The sequence below is a fragment of the Microtus pennsylvanicus genome, chromosome X (assembly GCF_037038515.1).
Source record: "Microtus pennsylvanicus isolate mMicPen1 chromosome X, mMicPen1.hap1, whole genome shotgun sequence".
NCBI lineage: Eukaryota > Metazoa > Chordata > Mammalia > Rodentia > Cricetidae > Microtus > Microtus pennsylvanicus.
Genome location: NC_134601.1, coordinates 70123421 through 70148245, shown reverse-complemented (window position 1 = coordinate 70148245; position 24825 = coordinate 70123421). Strand labels below are relative to the sequence as shown.

At 36.5% G+C, this 24825-nt stretch overlaps 1 protein-coding gene across 2 annotated transcripts in view; it reads left to right on the top strand.

Annotated features, from left to right (window-relative positions):
- The window catches only part of Pcdh11x (protocadherin 11 X-linked), a 607940-nt gene that overhangs the window by 392425 nt on the left and 190690 nt on the right, over nucleotides 1-24825 (top strand). For both annotated transcript variants that reach the window (XM_075957257.1, XM_075957256.1), the window contains exon 6: nucleotides 18582-18780. In XM_075957257.1, coding sequence (XP_075813372.1) covers nucleotides 18582-18780 — 199 coding nt within the window. The remainder of the gene's footprint in view (nucleotides 1-18581; nucleotides 18781-24825) is intronic.

Below are 24825 nucleotides of genomic sequence, written 5' to 3'. Positions count from 1 at the left end.
TATTTTCCCATGAGAAAATATAGACATCCATGAAATTCATAAAAAGTCTTTTGATTATTTCAGAATTTAGGAATTCAAAAGCTTAGGATATGCTTAGTAGTTGGGTGTTCAAAATGTTTTACATACGAATCAAAAACTACCTTCTTGCTTGATAGTCATTACAAAGCAATGTGCATTCTTTTTTTCTTTTTTTTTTTTTTATTTTTTATTGAAAAAATTTCTGCCTCCTCCCAGCCTCCCATTTCCCTTCCCCTCTTCACACGCCTCTCCCCTCCACCCACTCCTCTCTCCCTCCCTCTCCAGTCTGAAGAGCAGTCAGAGTTCCCTGCCCTGTGGAAAGTCCAAGGTCCTCCCCCCTACATCCAGGTCTAGAAAGGTGAACATCCAAACAGGCTAGGCTCCCACAAAGCCAGAACATGAGGTAGGATCAAAACCCCATGCCACTGTCCTTGGCTTCTCATCAGGCCTCATTGTTCGCCATGTTCAGAGAGTCCAGTTTTATGCCATCTTTTTCAGTCACAGGCCAGCTGGCCTTGGTGAGCTCCCAATAGATCAGCCCCACTGTCTCTGTGAGTGGGTGCACCTCTCATGGTCCTGACTTTTTTGCTTATGTACTCCCTCCTTCTACTCCTCATTTGGACCTTGGGAGCTCAGTCCTGTACTCCAGTGTGGGTCTCTGTCTCTATCTCCATCCATCACCAGATGAAGGTTCTATGGTGATATGCAAGATATTCATCAGTATGACTATAGGATAGGGTCATTTCAGGTTCCCTATCTTCAGCTGCACAAGGAACTAACTGGGGACATAGCCCTGGGCACCTGAGAGCCACTCTAGGTTCAAGTCTCTTGCCAACCCTAAGGTGGCTCCCTTACCTAAGATATGTGCTTCCCTGCTCCCCTATCCAACCATCCTTTATCCAAATCATCCTGATTCCCCAAGTTCCCCCCATCCTCCCCTTCTCACTTTTCTCTCCCCATCTCCTCTTACGCCCATTCCACCCCACGCCCAAGATCCCAATTTTTTGCCCAGCAATCTTGTCTACTTCCCATAGCCAGGAGGATAACTATATGTTTTTCTTTGGGTTCACCTTTTTATTTAGCTTCTTTAGGATCACAAATTATAGACTCAGTGACCTTTATTTATGGCTATTAACCGGTTATGAGTGAGTACATCCCAATTTCATCTTTTTCTGTCTGGGTTACCTCACTCAGGATAGTGTTTTCTATTTCTACCATTTGCATGCAAAATTCAAGAAGTCGTTTTTTACCACAGAGTAGTACTCTAATGTGTATATATTCCACAATTTCTTCATCCATTCTTCCACTGAAGGACATCTAGGTTGTTTCACGATTCTGGCAATAGCTGCTATGAACATAGTTGAACAAATGCTTTTGTCATATGATAGGGCATCTCTTGGGTATATTCCCAAGAGTGCTATTGCTGGGTCCAGGGGTAGGTTGATCCCGAATTTCCAGAGAAACTGCCACACTGATTTCCAAAGTGGTTGCACAAGTTTGCATTCCCACCAGCAATGGATGAGGGTACCCCTTCCACCACAACGTCTACAGCAAAGGCTATCATTGGTGTTTTTGATTTTAGCCATTCTGACAGGTGTAAGATGATATCTCAAAGTTCTTTTGATTTGCATTTCCCTGATTGCTAAGGAGGTTGAGCATGACCTTAAGTGTCTTTTGGCCATTTGAACTTCTTCTGTTGAGAATTCTCTGTTCAAGTTCAGTGCCCCATTTTTTTAATTGGGTTAATTAGCATTTTAAAGTCTAGTTTCTTAAGTTGTTTATATATTTTGGAGATCAGACCTTTGTCTGTTCCGGCGTTGGTCAAGATCTTCTCCCAGTCAGTGGGTTGCCTTTTTGTCTTAGTGACACTGTCCTTTGCTTTATAGAAACTTCTCAGTTTCAGTTGGTCCCATTTACTCAATGTTGCCCTTAATGTCTGTGCTTCTGTGGTTATACATAGGAAGCAATCTCCTGTGCCCATATGTTGTAGAGTACTTCTCACTTTCTCTTCTATCAGGTTCAGTGTGTTCAAATTGATATTGAGGTCTTTAATCCATTTGGACTTGAGTTTTGTGCACGGTGATAGATATGGGTCTATTTTCATTTTTGTACAGGTTGACATCCAGTTGTGCCAGCATCATTTGTTGAAGATGCTTTCTTTCTTCCATTGTATACTTTTATCATTTCTGTATAAGAGGGCGACTGATTTTTTGGAGTTGATCTTATATCCTGCGACATTACTAAAGGTGTTTATCAGCTGTAGGAGTTCTTTGGTGGAGTTTTTGGGGTCTCTTATATACACTATCATATCATCTGCAAATAACGAAAGTTTAGCTTCTTCCTTTCCAATTCGAATCCCCTCGATCCCCTTATGATTTCTTATTGCTATTGCTAAAATTTCAAGCACTATATTGAAGAGGTATGGAGAGAGTGGACAGTCTTGTCCTGTTCCTGATTTTAGTGGGATGGCTTTGAGTTTCTCTCCATTTAATTTGATGTTAGCTGTCGGCTTGCTGTAAATAGCTTTTATTATAATTATGTATGACCCTTGTATCCCTAATCTCTCTAAGACTTTTATCATAAAGGGGTGTTGAATTTTGTCAAATGCTTTTTCAGCATCTAATTGAATGATCATATTTTTTTTCTTTCAGTTTATTTATATGATGGATTACATTGATAGATTTTCGTATGTTGAAACAGCCGTGCATCTCTGGGATGAATCCTACTTGATCATAATGTATAATTTTTCTCTTCTGTTCCTGGATTCGGTTTTCCGGTATTTTATTGACGATTTTTGCGTCAATGTTCATGAGTGAGATTGGCCTGTAATTCTCTCTTGATTGAGTCTTTGTGCGGTTTTGGTATCAGAGTAAGTGTAGCTTCATACAAGGAATTTGGCAATGACTCTTCTCTTTCTATATTGTGAAATACATTAAGGAGTATAGGTATTATGTCTTCTTGGAAGTTCTTGTAGAATTCCACATTGAAACCATCTGGTCCTGGGCTTTTTTTTTTTTGGTAGGGAGGTTTTTGATAACAGCTTCTAATTCTCCGTGACTAACAGGTCTATTTAGATTGTTCACCTGGTCCTGCCTTAACTTTGGTAAATGGTATTTATCTGAAAAAGTTTCCATTTCTTTTACATTTTCCCGTTTTGTGCCATACAGGCTTTTGTAGTAAGATCTAATGAGTCTCTGAATTTCCTCTGTGTCTGTGGTTATGTCCCCCTTCTCATTTCAGATTTTATTAATTTGCATATTCTCTCTCTGCTGTTTGATTAGGTTGGCTAGGGGTTTATCAATCTCGTTGATTTTCTCCAGGAACCAGATTTTTCTTTCATTGATTCTTTGGATTGTTTTCTGTGTTTCTATTTTGTTGATTTCAGCCCTTAGTTTGATTATTTCCAGTCTTCTACTCCTCCTAGGTGAGTCTGCTTCTTTTTTTCTAGAGCTTTCATGTGGGCTGTTAAGTCTCCAATGTGTGCTTTCTCTGTTTTCTTCAAGTGGGCACTTAGTGCTACGAACTTTCCTCTTAGGACTGATTTCATAGTGTCCCATAAGTTCGAGTATGTTGTTTCTTTATTTTCATTGAATTCAAACAAGACTTTAATTTCTTTCTTTATTTCTTCCTTAATCCAGATATGGTTCATTAGTTGACTGTCCAGTTTCCATGAGTTTGTAGGCTTTCTGGGGGTAGCATTGTTGATGAATTCTAACTTTAATCCATGGTGATCTGATAAGACACAGGTGGTTAATAATATTTTTTTGTAACTGTTGAAGTTTGCTTTGTTACCGAGTATGTGGTCAATATTCGAGAAGGTTCCATGAGCTGCACAGAAGAAGGTATATTCTTTCCTATTTGGGTGGAATGTTCTATAGATGTCTGTTAAGTCCATTTGATTCATTACCTCCATTAATTCTCTTATTCCTCTGTTAGGTTTCTGTCTGATTGACCTGTCCATTGGTGAGAGAGGAGTGTTGAAATCTCCCACTACTACTGTGTGCGGTTTGATGGCTGCCTTGAGTTTTAGTAATGTTTCTTTTATGTACGTGGGAGCTTTTATATTAGGGGCATAGATATTCAGGATTGAGACTTTATCCTGATGAATTGTTCCTGTTATGCGTATAAAATGTCCCTCTCCATCTCTTCTGATTGATTTAAGTTTGAAGTCAACCTTGTTAAAAATTAGTATGGCCACACCTGCTTGTTTCTTAGGTCCATTTGCTTTATAAGCCTTTTCCCAGCCCTTAACTCTGAGTAGGTGCCTGTCTTTGTGGTTGAGGTGTGTTTCTTGTAGACAGCAGAATGTTGGATCCTGTTTTCGTATCCAATATCTTAGCCTGTGCCTTTTTATAAGTGAGTTGTGTCCATTGACATTAAGTGATATTAATGACCACTGGTTGTTAACTCCGGTCACTTTTTTGGTAGTAGAGTTTGTGTGTTTCCCTTCTTTGAGTTGTGTTGGTGAAGGATCTCTAGATGTCTGAGTTATTGTGGTCATTGTTGGACTCCTTGGTTAGTGATTTTCCTTCTATTACTTTCTGTAAGGCTGGATTTGTGGCTATGTATTGTTTAAAATTGTCTTTATCCTGGAAAATTTTGTTTCTCCATTTATAGTGAACAAAAGCTTGGCTGGGTATAGTAGTCTGGGATTGCATCTATGGTCTCTTACTTTCTGCAGTACATCTATCCAGGACCTTCTGTCTTTCATGGTTTCCATAGAGAAGTCATGTGTAAGTCTGATAGGTTTCCCTTTATAAGTAACTTGACCTTTTTCCTTTGCAGCTCTTAATATTCTCTCTTTATTCTGTATGCTTTATGTTTTGATTATTATATGGGGAGGTGTTTTTTTTTTTATTTTTTTATTTTTTTTTTATCCAGCCTATTTGGTGTTCTGTGTGCTTCTTGAACCTTCATAGGTATATCTTTCTTTAGGTTGGGAAAGTTTTCTTCTATAACTTTATTAAATATATTTTCTAGACTGTTGAGCTGCACTTCTCCTTTTTCCACCCCTAGTATACTTAGGTTTGGTCTTTTTATTATGTCCCATATTTCCTGAATGTTTTGTGATGAGAGTTTGTTGGACTTGCTGTTTTCTTTGATCAGTGCATTTATTTTCTCTATGGTATCTTCAGAATCTGAGATTCTTTCTTCTATCTGTTGTATTCTGTTGGTTACGCTTGTTTCTGTAATCTCTATTCTTTTACCTAGATTTTCCATATCCAGCTGGCCCTCTGTTTGTGTTTTCTTCTTTGCCTCCATTTCAGTTTTCACGTCTTGAACTGTTTCCATTATTTGTTTTAATTGTTTTTCCTTGGTTTCCTAGGGTATCATTCACTGATTTATTCAATTCTTCAAACTTTCTGTTATACTTCTCATCCATTTCTATAAGGGCATTTTTTTACATTCTCTTTAAGGGCATCAATCACTTTCATAAAGTCAATTTTTTCTACTTCTTCTTGATTAAGGTGTTTATGTCCTACTGTTGTGAGGTCGCTGGGTTCTGGTGGTTTCATGTTGTTTTTTAGATTGTTGGGTGAATTCTTGCATTGGCGCCTGCCCATCTCTTCCCCCGAATGCTCCCCTATGAATATTCTTTTACGGGATCAGGTCTGCTTGCCTACTGATGTATCTTCCCAGTCATGGCACTCCCCAGTGATCTCTCCTGGTGCTCCAGTGATGTCTCTCCCCAATGATGGCTCTCCTGGTGCCAAGATCAGATCTTCGTACTGGTTGGGTAGCTCGTAAACAAAGTGCCTACCTTGCTTGCTGCAGGTAGGCTATTGAAACAAAGGAACTCCCGCCAGCCCAGTTTCCCTCAGGATTCGGCTCCAGCACCCAGACAGGCTGAGCTGGGTGGTGTTATGTCCCCTAAGAGGGAAGGGAGGGAGAAGAGGGGGGTATTCTGGATGAAAGCTGGGTGGTATAGGAAAAGAGAGGCAGTATATGGGGAGTATAGGCCCTGCAGGAAGCCCAGGAAGTATAGGGGGATGAGAAATGTCTGAGTTTCTTGTCCCGGGCTGCTGCTGCAGTTCAGAAACTCACCCCAATGCAGCAATGTGCATTCTTATGGCTACAATTTCTACTAAGAATTACATGTGATGACAATGATTCTAGTGAAAGGCTGTTGCAGGCTATATTAAAATTAGAATCAATCAATATTTTTGTTTCAAGTTGTACACCATAATTTCTTGAGTGGTTACAAATTATTAGATTAACATATTTATATTATTATATTACTATATTGTGATATTATATTATATATGTACATATTTTGGGCACACTATGAAAATTTTCAAAATATAAAAGAAAACTTATTTATCTTTTTTGTGATGCTTGAAAATTATTTCCATGAAATAGTTAACAGTTCTACATATTGCAGACAAGAAAAATAGATATTTACTTTGAATGTTCCTATATTATGGCTAGGAGTAGAAAAAATGACAATAGATACTAAAAATTCATTATTTAAAAAGTAAAGAGTATAACTTGGAAGACATGGCAAAACAGAGCAGCATGAGCAATAGAGAGAAATGAAACTATAGATGCAAGTAGCAGTAGGTATGGGAATCTGGTCGCAGGAAGAACAGGAACACTTTGTTGCCAAATAGGACCTTTTCTCTGGCCTATGGGAGAATCAGTTCATGTCCAGGCCCTCCTTGCCTCATTGATGCCTACCAGGTGACTGCCACCACTTGACCCACAAGCACTACCTCTACATGGAGTCACAACTGCTGCTTATTGCCTTGCCTTCTGAGAGACTAGAGCGTGGGCCTGAAGGCTGCAAGTGATACCTGTAGGTGACCAGCAATGAGGGTGCAGTTTAACAGGCCGGTTCTTTTTGGGCCATCAAAAACTTATTAGTTTTGAGTGTTTGGCCTAGCTTAAGCTTGTTTCTGAGTAGCTTTTTAAACTTAAACTGTACCTCTTTATCTACCTTTCAACTCAGGCTTTTTATCTTTTCTTTCTGTATAACTATTACTACTTATCTTGTCCAACTGGCTGGTGGCTGGTTGGCTTCTTACTCTGGGTGTGTCCCTTATTCTCCTCTCCTTCTTCTCTTGTTATTCCTCTAAAACCTAGAGTTCTCCTCCTATTTATTCTCTCTGCCTGTCAGCCTCATGTAGCCCTCTTCTTCCTAGGTATCGACCCGTCTGCTCTTTGTTAGATCAGTCAGATATCTTAGGCAGGCAAGGTGAAACAATTGCAACACATATATACATAAATAAACACACATCCTTAGGTTGTTGAACAAAGTTAACATAAACAAAAGTAACACACCTTTACAAAGTAATAGTCTGAAGCATAAAGAAATATAGTACTTCCTTGCCTAGTTAAAATACTATTCCTCAACAGTAAGGTGATATACAACAACATGGAGATCAGGTAGGTCCTTAATCCAGTCAAATACCAAATCATATGATTACCCTGACTTGACAACAAAATATCCTAGATGAAAAATAAAGATATCCATGATCCATGCTGCTGTTGGAAAGCATGTTGATGGTCACTATCAATGCTGCCACTAGAACCCTGTTTGATGTCCATGATCCAGGTTGCACTTGATAATATGTTATTGTTCACAATTATTGCTACCTCCTGAAAACCTGTGGGAGTCCTGTGACAGGGAAGGATCTGTACTGCCATGTAGAGGAAAGGCCTCTTCTGCAGTGATATTAATGACAGTCAACTCTTAACTAAGAATAAGAGAAATTGAATGTTTCTTTGCCACCACCCACCAAGAAAAGAAACAGTACAGCCATGAATCCATTGATAAGAGTCATTGAAAATTGTGATAAAAGTACAAAAGTTTAGCTCTTCACAGTTTATGACTTCTGGGGAGAGGATGGGGAATGACTGAGTTTTCTTTAAGTGAAATTTGATTAGTCTCCACGTTGGTGTTTTTTCTTTCTTATATGGAGAGAATGGGAGAGAAGAGGACATACGGGTATGAGGGTGGACCTGCAAAGCATGGGAAGCAACTGTGAATCTGGTACATGGTATGAAATTAAAAAAAATTAATAAAATATTATGTTTAACATAACAACGAGTAGTGATGGGGATATAGTTCTGCAATAAAACATGTGTGTGTCATGTGCAAGGCACTGCATTCAAAGGAGGCAGAGGCAGGCAGATCTCTGTGAGTTTGAGACCAGCCTTCTCTACAAGAGCTAGTTCCAGGATAGGCTCCAAAGCCACAGAGAATCATTGTCTTGAAAAACAAAACAAAGCAAAACCTCCAGTAAAATAAAAATTAAAACTAGAAAAAAAAAGTTAAAAATATTAAAGGTAAATAAAGCCAATTTTTTCAATATATATTATGACTATTAAGTTATCAAAAGTAGTATAATTATTTTTTGTTTAATTCTTTCCAGAAGTGCCACAATTATAAAAAGGCAAAGTGATTCAGGGATCACTAAAGTAATGATTTGGGGGGAAATAATAAAAAGAAGAAAGAGAAAAAGAAAAGCAAAAACTTAATGTTCATAATCCATCCAATTTTAAATTTAAGAAGACAATAAAACATTCAATTTGAACCAGTTCTAACACTTTTAATTAATACAACATTTCCTGGAGAATTAAAGCAGTAGTTAGGGTAGAGGGCTCACTCAGCAGGTAAGAGGTGTATTTCTTGCTTTTACAGAAGTCCTTAGTTCAGTTCCCAGCACCAAGCTCCCAAGCTCCAGGTGATATACAATGTCCCCTTCTTGACTCAAGTGGATCATTTACATTGATGTTACACACACATAGAAATACACACACACACACACACACACACACACACACACACACACACACACACATAAATGTATGCAAGGATGCATGTGTACATACATGCATGTTCATGTAAGTGATATTTCTTGGACTGCTAAATTATAAAAACAGAAAAATATATATATCAGATCATAGACTTTGAAAGTAGAATTGAGAAAGAACTCAAACATCCATGATGTGATTGAATATTAGATTATTTTATATCTTTTGGTAAACAATTTATCATGTTCTACACTTGAGAAATTCTAACAAATGAATTTGAGTATTTCCACTTCCTCCCTTCTTCCCATTTCCCTTCCACTCCCTCTCCTCCCCCTCCTCCCCTCCCTCCAGTCTTAAGAGAGGGCAGGGTACACTGCCCTCTGTGAAGTCCAAGGCCCTCCCCCCGCCATCCAGGCCTAGGAAGGTGTGCATCCAAATAGACTAGGGTCCCAAAAAGCCAGTACATGCAGTAGAAACAAGTGCCAGTGCCATTATCAATGGCTTCTCAGTCAGCCCACATTGTCATCCACATTCAGAGAGCCTGGCTTGATCACATGCTCGTTCAGGCCCAGTCCAGTCCAGCTGGCCTTGGTGAGCTCCCATTAGATCAGGTACCCTGTCTTACTGGGTGGAACAACCCTTTGCGGTCCTGACTTCCTTGCTCATCTTCTCCCTCCTGCTCTTCAGCTGGACCTTGGGAGCTCAGTTCAGTGCTCTGATGGGGGTCTCTGTCTCCATCTATTACCGGACGAAGGTTCTATGGTGATATTTGAGATATTCATCAGTGTGACTATGGGAGAAGGCCATTTCAGGCACCCTCTCCTCTTCTGCCCAAGGACCTATCTGGGGACATCCCCGTGGACACCTGGGATGCCCTCTAGAGCCAAGTCTTTTGCCAACACTAAAATGGCTCTCTAATCTTCTTTCCTGCTCCTATATCCACCCTTCCTCCATCTCAAACCTCCCACTCCCCCAAGCTCTCTCCTATCCTTCCTTTCTCCCCTCTCTCTCCTCTCTCCCTTCCCGCCACCCCATCCCCACTCCCACCGTTGAATACAGCCTTTGAATGCAAGTAGGCCATATTTAAGATGCTCTATTGAAAGGGAAGTCTGGTCAGATTGCTCACATTTGCTTGTAAGCTCTTTGGTAACTATGCTTCTGGAACTACAATGAAGCCTCAGGTCACACTGAAGGATAATTGAATAACATGATAGTTGATAACAGTGCATGAATTAAGGAAAAATTTTCCACGCTGTTTATTGACTCAATAAGAGCTATTAATGTATTTTAAAAAAAACAGAATCACAAAGGTAATAAAATATCATGGTTGACTTGTGTTATGTGCTTCTGCACACATCTAACTATCATAGATCAGGGTCATTTCATTAATTCTTTCATTTATTCAATAAATAGCTACTGAATCCCTCTTAAGTGTCAAACCTCTAAGTTGACTCAGGACTACCAAAAAATGATAGGATTGACCATGAAGCTTGACACTAATTTGTTAGGAAAATAAAATATAACTTTGGATTTATTTTTCTCTTGAATAGAGACCCCTCTCTCTTGTCTTTCTAGTTCTGAGCCATTGCCTTGATTTTAAGTTTAGTATTTCCATTTGTTTGGAGTACAAATGATAGAAGAGACAATAAACAAGATCTTTTGTCACTGCGTCTGTTCTGCAGATGGGTTTTCAAGTATATATGAATATGTGGGAAAGTTTGAAGTGGAAGAAATAATTTTCAAAATTGAAATAGTAATGGTGTGTTTGTGTTTTTAAACACATTCAGGTTGGTCAGCAAAGGCAGTGAGTTTTATTCTCTGAGGTTGACACATATACTCACTTATTCTCTCTCATATATCATTTGAATATTCAATGAATCTTAAGATACATGTATAAACCTATAACACATGTATTTTGGGGCATTTGTTTTCAATGGTTTTTAAAAGGTACTACCACAGAATAGAATAATATCTTAGTACTAAATTACACTGCCATTTTTAGTATAGACAGATATATATTGCATCACTCTCTTTACATCCACAAATAATGTACATAGCCACCACTTCTATCATTTTCCATTATATATACTATTCACAGGGGACTTCAGTTTTAAAAGGAGAGATTACTGACACCTTAAACATAGAGGTTAAGCTATCAATTCCATGTATTTATGCCAGTAATTTTTTTATTATCTTGTTCTATTATCATTTTAACTCTAATATATTATTAAAATATTGATACATAAAATATTCTACTTGTGGAATATAATACTTGTGTATTTACGTAAATTTATATTTTTAAAAGTAGTTATTAACTATAAGAAAATAAATTATAGTTTTAGGCCAGTATATTTTATTTATGTGTAGTCATTTAGATAATGCATGGAGTATTATATTGACTTTAAATTATGTAAAATCAATGATGCATGAATTTTTATAATGAAATATTTTGTAAGCTTATCAACCTATTTTTCAAGGTTTTTAATTTCTAAAAGAATAATAAGTATACATCTTTATATTTTACTTGAAATACTTGAAAATATATTAATCATAATAACTAGCATGTGAAAGTGAGTAAAGTTAAACCTAGAACTATAACACTTCTAGTTTCTTAGTGAGAAAATGATCTAAAGTTGTTATGTTGGAATGAGAAAATTATCCTCCATCAGGGTTTCTGCAAATTCTGTCCAACAGGGAAAATGTTTTTAAAAGTTTGAACAAAATTAGTCTTTCCAGACACATAAGATTTGATATAGATTAAAACTGTTTAAAACAAACAAATGGGAATTTACTAACATCTATATTTTCTGAAGCAGTTTTTATAAGTTGAACTTTGTAATGGTGAGTTGAAGGTCATAGAATGTCTCAGAAAGTCTAAAGGTTTACCATTAAACCATTAATAAATAAAGATTTCTATTCTACTTCACAACACGGTTGTAGAAGCTGTTCTAGAGGATAACTAGTGTTTATTGTCAAAAATGTGCACATATTTTACACATTATTTGTATTATTTTTTCTTTTAAAATTAAGGATATTTGTATTATACTTTTGAAAAAAAATCCCTAGACAGGCAAGATCTAAAACCTCTGTACCTACCTGAAAGAGAAGAATGGAATGGTAGAAAAAGATTTCCCTTTAATTCAGGCTGGCAAGCTTGCCACATGGTGACAAAACAGCCACACAAGAGAAAGGGTAGTTTCAGAGAAAAAAAAATAAATAAATAACCTTCAAACGTGGGATATCCTAAAAAGACAAGGAAAACTTTCTTAGAAAGGAAGAGATTTACTTTTTTTAAATATTTCTTTATTTGTTATGTATACAATATTCTGTCTGTGTGTATGCTTGCAGGCCAGAAGAGGGCACCAGACCTCGTTATAGATGGTTGTGAGCCACCATGTGGTTGCTGGGAATTGAACTCAGGACCTTTGGAAGAGCAGGCAATGCTCTTAACCTCTGAGCCATCTCTCCAGCCCCGAGATTTACTTTTCTGAATTTAGAAATGTAAGGTGATTTACAAGTTCTATGGTACTGCATGGCCACTCTCCAGCTTGTGGCCATGGAAGTTTCTGCTCTAGGGTTGAGCATTCTTAGGAAGGAAACATACAGTAGCTAATTAAAGAGCCAGTTATTTTGTATATGTTTCTGCATGGCTTAAGTTGACTCTGACATGCTGTGGGGGTCCCTTAACAAGAACAATTGGAATATTGTATCTCTAGCCTACTCTTCCATTCATGATTTTCTTCTCATATCATTACTACCTCTGAAAAGGTCACCTTGAATTATTTACTCACCAGGGAGGAGGTCAGAACCCACAAAATTGTTGGCAACATTTGCTACTAAGATGTTCAAGGATTTTTTTTTTTTTTTAGTTTTCAACTAGGAAATAACCATGTACTTTTCTTTGTGGGATCTTCTATTTTAAACTGCCTAGCCAGAGTCTACTTTCTGTTTTGAAGCAATTTCTTAACACACTAATCTGAGACCATTTTTGATTATAAGACTATCAAAGCTTAACAAATTACAATAATACTAGACACATACCCTCAAAGAAACAGAGGATTGGACCTGAAGAGGAAAGAAAGGTAAGGGGAGGGACTGGGAGAAGAGGAAAAAGAGTAAACTCTGATTAGAATGTATTATATTAGAGAACAATAAATATGTGAGTATATAAATAAATAAAAATAAAATTAAGGCTTATATAGTGCTTTTAAACTTCAAATTTTCAACAGCTATGCTTCCTATAAACAATTATAAAACTCTGTACTTTTAAGAATACAACATTGTTATTTACTCCAATGAACTACTAAATATCATTAGTATTAATAAATAAGAGCATATCTCACAGATGATGAAATATAGGATATTCATATACATGGAATTTGTTACCTTCCTCTACCTTGATCAAATGTAAGGTAAGTGATGAATATGAAAATAAAAATCAGACTGATGTTCAGATTATGCCTTTATAATAATGATGATTATTAAAGACCTAATGCCTTTCTTTTCTCTATTTCATGAACAATGCCCTACATATAATGAATAGCAGAAATATGGTAGTAAATGGGCAAAATCCAAGAAAGATTTCACCTTTTAATGTCTAGTTTCTTGAGTTCTTTATATATTTTGGAGATCAGGCCTTTGTCTGATGTGGGGTTGGCAAAGATCTCCCATTCAGTAGGTTGCCTTTTTGTCTTAATGACAGTGTCCTTTGCTTTTAAAAAAGCTTCTCAGTTTCAGGACATCACATTTATTCATTGTTGCTCTTATTGTCTGTTCTACTGGGGTTATACGTAGGAAGTGGTCTCCTGTGGCCATGTGTTGCAGAGTACTTCCCACCTTAAAACAATTAAAAAATGGGGTACTGAACTGAACAAAGAAGTCTCAACAGAAGAAGTTCAAATGGCCAAAAGATACTTAAGGTCATGTTGCACTTCCTTAGGAATCAGGGACATGCAAATCAAAACAACTTTGAGATACCATCTTACACCTGTCAGAATGGCTAAAATTAAAAACACCAATAATAACCTATGCTGGAGAGGATGTGGAATAAGGGTAACACTCATCCATTGCTGGTGGGAATGCAAACTTGTGAAATCACTTTGGAAATCTGTGTGGCAGTTTTTCAGGAAACTGGGAATCACCTGACCCAGGAGGCAGCAATTCTACTCCTGGGAATATACCCAAGAAATGCCCAATCATGCTACAGAAGCATTTGTTCAACTATATACATTGCAGCACTATTTGTAATAGCCAGAACCAGGAAAAAAACCTAGGTGCCCCTCAATGGAAGAATGGATAAAGAAGGTGTGACACATATACACATTAGAGATCTACACAGTGGTAAAAAACAATGACATCTTGAATTTTGCATGCAAATGGATGGAAATAGAAAACACTTTACTGAATTAGATAACCCAGACTCAAAAAGATTAATATGGTATGTACTCACTCATTAGTGGATTCTAGCCATAAACAAAGGACATTGAGCCTATAATTTGTGATCCTAGAGAAGCTAAATAAGAAGGTGAACCCAAAGAGAAACATATTTATCCTTTTGGATATTGGAAGTAGACAAGATCTCCGGGCAAAAGTTGAGAGGACAGGGGTGGGGATGGGGTGGGAGAAGGGAATATGGGAAGAGAGAAAGGAGAAAGGGAGAATTGGGGAGAGCTTGGGGAAATGGGATGCTTGAGATGACGGAAGGGTGGGTATGGGAGCAAGGAAAAAGATATCTTAATTAAGGAAGTTATTTTAGGGTTGGCAAGAGACTTGGCTCTAGAGGAAGGCGTTCCCAGGTTTCCAAGGGGGATGTCCCCAGCTAGGTCCTTGGGCAATAGAGGAGAGGGTGGCTGAACTGGCCTTTTCCCAAAGTCACACTGATGAATATCTTGCATATCACCATAGAACCTTCATCTGGTGATAGGTGGAGATAGAGACAAAGACCCAGTGGACTGAGCTCCCAAGGTCCAGATGAAGAGCAGAAGGAGGGAGTGTAGTAAGGAGGTGAGCAGGCCTGCATTTCATCCCACCCGGCTCCCGCATAATTAGCTTAGCCCCGGAAATAATAACACGGAAACTGTATTCTTTTAAACACTGTTTCGCCCATTAGTCCTAGCCACTTACTGGCTAACTCTCACATCTTAACTAACCAGTTTCTAATAATCTGTGTAGCATGATGAGGTGGTGGCTTACAGGAAAAGATTCACCATGTCTGACCTGGTGGTTGGCTCCATGGCGGCTGGCTGCTTCACTTCCCTTCTTCCCAGCATTCTGTTCTGTTTACTCAACCTACCTATGTTCTGACCTATCAGGCCAAGCAGTTTTCTTTATTAATTAACAATGAATCAATGTTTTATTAAACCAATACAAATGACAAATGTTTACAATGTACAAGAACATTATCCCACAGCATATCCTATTTTTTTCTATTAAAAAGAACCTGAATATAATCTCCTTTGTTTAGCTTTTTTTCTTGATCATTATCCATAAAAACTTGTGACCAACACTCTAAACAAAGACAAACATCAATAGAAAGAAGGCCCACCTACATCAAGGGAGAAGATGAGCAAGGAAGTCAGCACTGCGAGGTGTGCATACACCCACTGAGACAGTGTGCCTGATCTACTGGGAGCTCACCAAGGCCAGCTGGATTGGGCCTGAATTAGCATGTGATCAGACTGGACTCTCTGAACGTGGCTGACAATGAGGGCTGACTGAGAGGCCAATGATAATGGCACTGAGTTTGGATTATACTGCATGTACTGGCTTTTTGGGAGCCTAGTCTGTTTGAATGCACACCTTCCTAGACCTGAATGGAGGTGGTAGGGCCTTGGACTTCTCACAGGACAGGGCACCCTGACTTCTTTTAGTCCTGGAGAGCGAAGGGGAGTGGGGTGAGTGGGAGGGAAATGGGAGGAGGTGGAAATTTTCATAAATAAATTAGTTAATTAAAAATGATTCCACCTTTTTAAAAAGTTTCCTGGAGTAATGCATAGATCCTAAAATGTATATTATAGTTTAAGCATATAACATCCAATCTTATTATCTAGAAATTATTCATGCAATAACTAATACATTGTAAAAAATAGCAAAAATGACAATATTTCCCTGAACTATTCCTTATTTCATTGTTAAAAGAGATGATGATGATTGTGTTAATGATGATGATGTATGAACAGAACCACACTTGACACTTTGTAGCCCTGACAAGTCTAGGAGAAGATATATAGATCAGACTGGGTTCCCAATCACTGATATCTATCTTCCCTCACCTCCTTAGTGCTATGACTAAAGTTGTGTACCACCACAATCTTCCAGATTTTCCTTGTATTTAGCTTTTTTATGCTATGGGTTAATTCTGCTGCAAATACCTCAAACAACACAACACTACTTGCTACTCCCTCTTACAGGTGCCAATATTATTATATTGCTATAATAAAATATCATTAGAATCCTATTAGAAATAATGAAAGGTTTCTGATTATAAGCACATTAAATATACCATAGCAATTAATCTTTTCATATTTTATTATGAACATACTCTCGAAATTAGGAATATAAAAATAATCAGGATGCAAATTAATCAATTAAGTACTATATGCATATATGTTTGTATATTGTATGTTATCAGATGAGGAAATAAAAAACATTTACACCCTCCCATTTTAAATTCCAAAACATATAAACTGAACTCATGAAAGTTTTTTAAACAGAGTTTCTGTCCTACCTAGTCCCAAAGGCATTAAGTCTCAAATAAATACACAAAACTTTTATTAATTGTAAGTGGTTTGGCCTATTTCTAAGGCTTATTATTAACTAGCTCTCACAACTTGAATTAACCCATAATACTTATCTATTTTTTAGCAATGAAGCTTATTATCTATTCTCAGAAAGGCATTCTCATCTTGCTTTTTCTGCATACGACTAGCAGAGACTGTGTATGGCGGCATAAGACTGTGTCTCTGTCTTTCCTCTTTCCAGAATTTTCTTAGTCTGGTCACCCCATTTATACTTTCTGCTGGGCTACTTGCCAATCAATGTTTTATTAAACCAATACAAATGACAAATGTTTACAATGTACAAGAACATTATCCCACAGCATATTCTATTTTTTTCTACTAAAAAAAACCCTGAATATAATCTCCTTTGTTTAGCCTTTTCTCCTGATCATTATCCATAAAAACTTGTGACCAACACTCTAAACAAAAATACAAACATCAATGTTCCATTATTTGGGGGAATGTGGGCATAGTTTTCTAGGCTATTTGATGCTGATTAGAAGAATCTTTGGACAACCGTGAGAAAATTGAGGAATTTGGTCTTATCCAGACTATAGTATATTCAATTAAGAACTTTATATAAAATATCTACTATGAATTCTTCCCAGTTTATAATGTCTCTATTCTGAAACAGTTTTTTTTTTAATTTTAACTTTTATTTTTCTTTTATGTTGTCTGCCACTTCACTTGTTTGTGCTTCCTAGTAATATAGGTCCTTCTGTACTCAGACACATCAGAATAGAGCTAGCTTTCACTATCATGACTAATCAAAGAAAGCAAAGCAGGTGTTGTAAGTTTGATTATACTGGCCCAGTCCAGAATTATTTGGTTCAGATGCAGAAGGTTGTGAAAACAGGAAGTGAAGTGCAATCAGGTGGCTATTTTTGTACATGAGCTACTGTATAAAATAGTAATACTGAGAACTTAAATGGTGCTGCATCTGGTTAGCATATTTCTGTTTCTAGAATTCATAGACTTCTTACACTTAATAACTTATGCTTCATTTATCTGTTTTAACTTATTTAGCCATTTTATATTCTGCTGTTATTAGTACTTAAAATAATTTTGTTAGTTTCTCTTTATAATTATCAATAGCAGTTATCTATAATATGTGGCTGATGCAGGAAGTCCTTTTGTTTGTGTGTTGCTTTCATTGGTTAATGAATAAAGAAACTGCTTTGGGCCAGATAGGGCAGAACTTATGTAGGAGAAGACAGAACTGAATTCTGGGAGGAAGAATGCAGAGTCATGAGAGAGTCCTATGGACCTGCCACCAGAGATAGATGTGCTGAGACTTTGCTGGTAGGCCATGACCTTGTGATGATATATAGATTAATAGAAATGGGTTATACTAAGAGGTAAGAGCTAGCCAATAAGAAGTCCAGGCAGTGTTTAAATTAATACAGTTTCTGTGTGGCTATTTTGGGTGTAAGCTAGCTGGGCAGCTGGGACAAACAGCAGGCCCTCTCCATACAACATGTGGCTATTTGTGTTTTTATAGAATAGAATAAAAGTAGATGAATTCTAAAAAAAAATTCTGGCCAATAGATTATTCTAAAAATATAAAAAAATTACTTTTACAGTACATAATATTAAATAAAGTCACCATTGTTTTAGTTCACTTGAATATCAGAGAAAAGCTATAAAGCTGTTTTATATTTATTCTTGATATTCAAAAGGTGAATTTTGTCAAATACTACTAAGGGATTCTATATTAAAATGATGGTCAAAAATTTGTAGCATGCTCAAATATCATAAACTCCAACAGACTCTTATGATTAGAAAATGTTTCTGCTCTTACCTCTTTTGGATTTGCTCTATTTAGAAATATAACAAAGGCAAAACTGCTACCATGTAAACTGTTTTGAAAACATCTGCCTGTTTAAAAAAAATTCCTGAAATTCTGCACAGTGGAAGATAATTTTATGTGGTTTTACCAGATAGATGAAATAATACATTTCATAAATTGGATGAATTAAGCAATTATTCAGACATTGATGAAACCTTGTAATTTCTTTTTCCTTTCAGTCCCAGCGACGGGTCACATTTCACCTACCAGAAGGATCTCAGGAAAGCATCAGTGATGGTGGATTGGGAGACCATGATGCAGGCAGCCTTCCCAGCACATCCCATGCCCTGCCTCTCGGATATCCTCAGGAAGAGTACTTTGATCATGGCGCTCCAAACAACCGCACTGAAGGAGATGGTAACTCTGATCCTGAATCTAGTAAGTGATCCTTTCCTAGTTCCTCAATACAAATAGATTATTTCTATTTATGTTTTCATAGCTTTAATTATAAGGTTAAACTAGTCATGTTACTATGACTAGTAGCATATTTGTAAAAGGTAAACCTAATACAGTAGCTGATAGTATTTGAAATACAGGATTGCACATCCTCTAAACATAATTTACTAGGAATATTATAATAGTCATTTTGTTTAGGCACAGGTAGGAAATTTTCTTTTTGGTATATCTTTATAAACAATCTGCCATCACTTCTCATTTACTTAATTTGTTAACATAATGAGTTATACCTAATTTTTATAACATTTTATACTTTTTTGTGTTTTAATAGAGATAAAATAATTTCCAAGTATTTCAGCAGTAAAAAAATTTAATTCCAGTGGAGAGGATATTAGATTGAGGATTTCAATGATACATTATCATCACATTTATGTGTCATGTCATTGTTTAAAAGTCTCACCCTCAAACAAGAAGGTGTTTACAATTGATACCTACTGGAAAATGGAAAAATCCATTTTCTCTTGTGGAAAAGCCCTTTTATATTAACCACATTTCAGGTTGCTCTTCATTCCCAGGAGTAATTTCTCAACACAAAATGATCTCCATATGTGTATGTGTGTGTTCCTTTTGGGCTTTGTACTTTTTGTCTATTTTTTTTGTTTGTTTGCTTATTTGAGTTAGTTTTCTTTTATTGAGAGACAGAAAAAGAAATAAAATTACATTGGGTTGGTAGAGAGCTAGGTAAGATTGGGGAGAAGTTGAGGGAGATGAAAGAGCTAGTTCCAGGACAGTTTCCAAAGCTACAGAGAAACCTTGTCTTAAAAAACAAAAACAGTAAAAAAAAAAAAAGAAACTTACTTTTACTGTGGGTTATAATAATAATCAATTCTTTTACTGAATCTAAAATGTTCCTTAAAATTTTGCTTAAACATATTTCTGAAATTTGTTGAAAACTCAGTCATTTTTTTTCCTGATAAGGACTCGCTGAAATGAGCACATTATAGGCTCAATGCCCTTTATTTATGGCTAAAATCCACTTATGAGTGAATACATACCATTTTCATCTTTTTGGGTCTGGGTTATCTGACTCAGGATAGTGTTTTCTATTTCCATCCATTTGCATGCAAAATTCAAAATGTCATTGATTTTTACCACTGAGTAGTACTCTAATGCATATATAATCCACACTCTCTTTATCCACTCTTCCTTTGAGGGGCATCTAGGTTGTTTCCAGGTTCTGACTATTACAAATAATGCTGCTATGAACATAGTTGAGCAAATGGTTTTGTAGTATGATTGGACATCTTTTGGGTATATTCCCAACAGTGCTATTGCTAGATCCTGGGGGAAGGTTGATCCCGAATTTCCTGAGAAACCAGCACACTGATTTGCAAAGTAGTTTCACAAGTTTGCATTCCCACCAGCAATGAATGAGTGTACCCCTTACTGCACATCCTCTCCAGCATAGGCTCATTGGAGTTTTTTATTTAAGCCATTCTGACAGGTGTAAGATGGTATCTCAAATTTGTTTGGATTTGTAATTCCTTGATAGCTAAGGAGGTTGAGCTTGACCTCAAGTGTCATATGGCCATCTGAAGTTCTTCTGTTGAGAATTCTCTGTTCTGTTCAGTGCCCCATTTTTTAACTGTGCTAATTAGCATTTTAAATTCTAGTTTCTTCAGTTGTTTATATATTTTGGACATCAGAACTTTGATGAAAATCTTGTCCCAATACGTAGGTTGCCTTTTGTTCTTAATGACAGTGTCCTTTGCAATACAGAAGCTTCTCAGTTTTAGGAGGTCCCATTTATTCAATGTTGCTCTTATTTTCTGTGCTACTGGGGTTATACGTAGGAAGTGGTCTCCTGTGCCCATGTGTTGTAACCTACTTCCCACTTTCTCTTCTATCAGGTTCAGTGTGGTTGAAATTACACTGAGGTCTTTAATCCATTTGGACTTGAGTTTTGTGCATGCTGATAGATATGGGTCTATTTTCATTCTCCTACAGATTGACATCCAGATATGCCAGCACCATTTATTGAAGATTTTTTCTTTCTTCCATTGTATACTTTTAGCTCCTTTGTTGAAAATCAGGTGTTAATAGGTTTGTGGGTTAATATCCGGGTCTTCTATTCGATTCCCTTGGTCAACATCTCTGTTTTTATGCCAATACCAAGCTGTTTTCAATACTGAAGATCTGTCATAGAGTTTGAAGTCAGGGATGGTAATGCCTCCAGACGATCCTTTATTGTATAAGATTGTTTTGGCTATCCTGGGTTTTTTGTTTTTCCATATAAAGTTGATTATTGTCTTCTCCAGATCTGTGAAGAACTTTGATGGGATTTTGATGGGGATTGCATTGAATCTATAGATTGCTTTTGGTAGAATTGCCATTTTTACTATGTTGATCCTCCCAATTCAAGAGCAAGGGAAGTCTGTCCATTTTCTGGTGTCCTCTTCAATTTCTTCAAACACTTAAAGTTCTTGTCAAATAGATCTTTCACTTCCTTGGTCAGAGTTACCCCAAGATATTTTATGCTATTTGTGGAAATCGTGAAAGGTGATGCTTCTCTGATTTCCCTCTCTGCTTCTTTATCCTTAGTGTATAGGAAGGCAACTGATTTTTTGGAGTTGATCTTGTATCCTGCCACATTACTAAAGGTGTTTATCAGCTGTAGGAGTTCTTTGGTAGAGTTTCTGGGGTCGCTTATGTATACTATCTTATCATCTGCAAATAACAAAAGCTTAACATCTTCCTTTCCAATACAAATCCCCTTGATCCCCTTATGTTGTCTTATTGCTATTGCTAGAACTTCAAGCACTATATTGAAGAGGTATGGAGAGAGTGGACATCCTTGTCGTGTTCCTGATTTTAGTGGGATGGCTTTGATTTTTTCTCCGTTTAATTTAATGTTAGCTGTCGCCTTGCTGTAAATAGCTTTTATTATATTTAGGTATGATCCTTGTATCCCATATATAATATTTTAAAATAACAAAAAATAGAGCTTTTTTCTAAAAGAAAAATATTGCAAATATTGATATTATTTATTACTGCTGACTTATTTTAGGGTCTGTTATATAGTAATTGTGTTATAGTGAAAACATATAATGAAATTGATTTTTTGTTTTTGAGAGACAATTAACAACATGTAACAGTCATAGATTCTTTTAAGATCAATTTACTTAGGTAGATGTAGAAATTTTACCAATTGAGGTCTTAGAGTTATATCAGTTTCTTTCCTTGGAAGTTTGTTTAAAATGTAGTTTATAATAAAAAATAGGTAAAATTAATATTTTTCATTTCTTTGTTTGTGGAGTGTCAATACAGCATTTCTATGCTCTGTATAACAGGCTGGCCTCAAAATCAAAAGCTGCTATCTCTGTGCTTGAAATAAGGGCATGTTATGTAAGTTGGGTAAAATAAACATTTTAGTGAATGGTCTATTATCTTTGACTTCCCTTAGTGAAAAATGTTGTAACAATTAAGATCAATTGAAAACTGGCTTTTTATTTGTAATATTTGGGCTTAGTGGAGGCAAAGACGGATTTTCTACAAGAGATGATCTTAAAAAAATTGTTACAAAAGTCATAGATCAAAAGAAATGTATGTTTTAAATTGGAAACTTAAAGATATTAGCAGCAGCATTTCATTTTAATGACAGCATGGAAAATGAGTGTTATCTTTAGTATCATAAATCTAAGATGGATAAGGGGGAGTTTTATCACTCAAAAGCAGGCCTCTGTAAGTAAAGCAATCTCTTATCTTGTCTTTTTGGTTTGAAAATGACACCTCTGGGAGCTTGGCACCAGCTGCCATAGAAAGCCCATGCCTTAAGGTCTGAAGTATCAGTAAATTGAATAACCACCATCAATGACAGAGAATCAGTGGACTTCTATGCACATTAATCCTTCCTGTGATTCAAAATTGTTATTAGACTACCTATACCATATAACAAAGTTAATTTGACATTTATGTTTCTATTTTTTATAAGCCAAGGAGCTATTCATTTTATGACCTTCTTCTGTCATCTGCTTCTTTTATCTTATTCTCTCTCCTTGTTTTACTTTGATTATAAAACACGATAATTTTCCATTTGTTTATTTTTGTAGTTTGTTTTTGGAAATTAGTAAATCTATTACATAATAAATAACAATGGAAAATCTGTGCAATCTCAAATTTATGTCTTTATTGGATTTTGAAAATTTCCAACAAAGACTGAAGTATAAGTGACAATTTTATGAGTCAGTTTTATCCCTTGTTAAATCAATAATCTAGGTATAATTGTCTCCATATCTGTAGCTTTATGGTATTTATCTTACACACTAATTTTTATGTTATTTTGGGGAAGTTTTAGTTTATACAAAAATGTTCTTTCAAGCAGGACAAAAATTAGCTATTAGAATATATTTTTTCCTATAAAAATTACCTTAAACCTATGACAAGCTCATGATTTTACATCTATCTTTTATTATTTCTTTAAAACCTAATTTTAAAAATTAGTTGCAGATTTTTAAATCTCAGGAAACATTTTAGATTTTATAAGGCTTGGAATAAATCACAGCAGTTTTCAGAAGGGCGATTGAGAAGCAGAAGAGAGAAGCCATGTATTTTAAGCTTGCTAGCCTGATCACCAATGGATTTTCAACAAACATTGATACTGCAAGCAGGCATGGGGAGAAGAACATTCGACACCCATGTATGCAAGAAAAGAATTACGTTGACTGAAATAAAATATGGTGGAGGGAATAAAAGTTATTTGAGTGAGAGAATAGGTTGTGTTTGATCAAACTATAATATAATCATGTATGAAATTTTTAAACAATAAATCTAAAAAAAAATGATGAATTAGGCCCAATATCAAAAAGAGATAGAAGAAAAAGGAAAACATATCTCCCGGCTTAGGAGGCAAACAAGCGAGCCATATGGAGGCTCTGTGAACAACTACCTGAATCAAACTTTCACAATATTTGATATTAAATAAAATTATTTATTGTACTTCTTCATTTTTTAATTACTATTCAGGAAATCTTTTCACCACAAAACAAAGTAGATCACATCCTTCAGGCAATTACCCTTTATACTGCAGAATTCTCATCTATGAATTGTAGTTGAGTAGCTCAGCAACATTGGATAGATTAAGTAACCTCCTTTTCCTTTGCTGTAAAATGAAGGGATTATACTGATCCTCCTCTTAGGGTTATTTATAACTATTGAAATCCCAAAACGTGACAGTGTAGGTATTGGCTTTTATATTGACTTTGAATTTTTAGGCTCTTTGGGACATTGGATGACATTTAGTCTAACCTCCTCATAATGCAAATGAGAGAACTGAAATTTAGACCTTTCTTTAATTTCTTTAAATAAATATGTTTTATTTCATTTTACATACTAATTACAGTTCCCAGTTCCTCCCCTCTTCCCAATCCCTCCCTCCACCTTTCCCTCCACTCCACACTCCCTTCATTCCATAGAGAGTATAAAGTACATTTTTTTTAGCGAGGGTTCAAGGCTCTCCGTATTCTATCTAGGCTGAGCAAGGTATCCATTCATTGATAATGGGTTCCCATAAAGCTACTAAAAACAGTAGGAATAAATCCTGGCACCATTGCCATTGGCCCCACAGTCTGACACAGCCATACAACTGTCACTCACATTCAGAGGGTCTAGTCTGGTCCTATGTTGGTTCCTTTCCTGCCTGTCTGGAGTTGGTGAGCTCTCATTAGCTCAGGTAAACTGTTTCAGTGGGTATCTTAATCATGCTCTTGACCTCTTGGGTCATATTCGCATTCTTCCCACTCTTCAATTGGACTTTGGGAGCTCAGCTCAGTGCTCCACCACATGTCTGTGCCTGTTTCCATCAGTTGCTAGATAAAGGATCTATGGTGATATTTAAGACAATCATCAACCTGACAACAGGGCAATGCCAGTTCAGACAGCCTCTCCTGGGGTGGGAGAATTGTCTGTAATCTGTCAATCATGTTTTAAATAAATGCTGATTGGCCAGGCAGGAAATATAGGTGGGAAAGC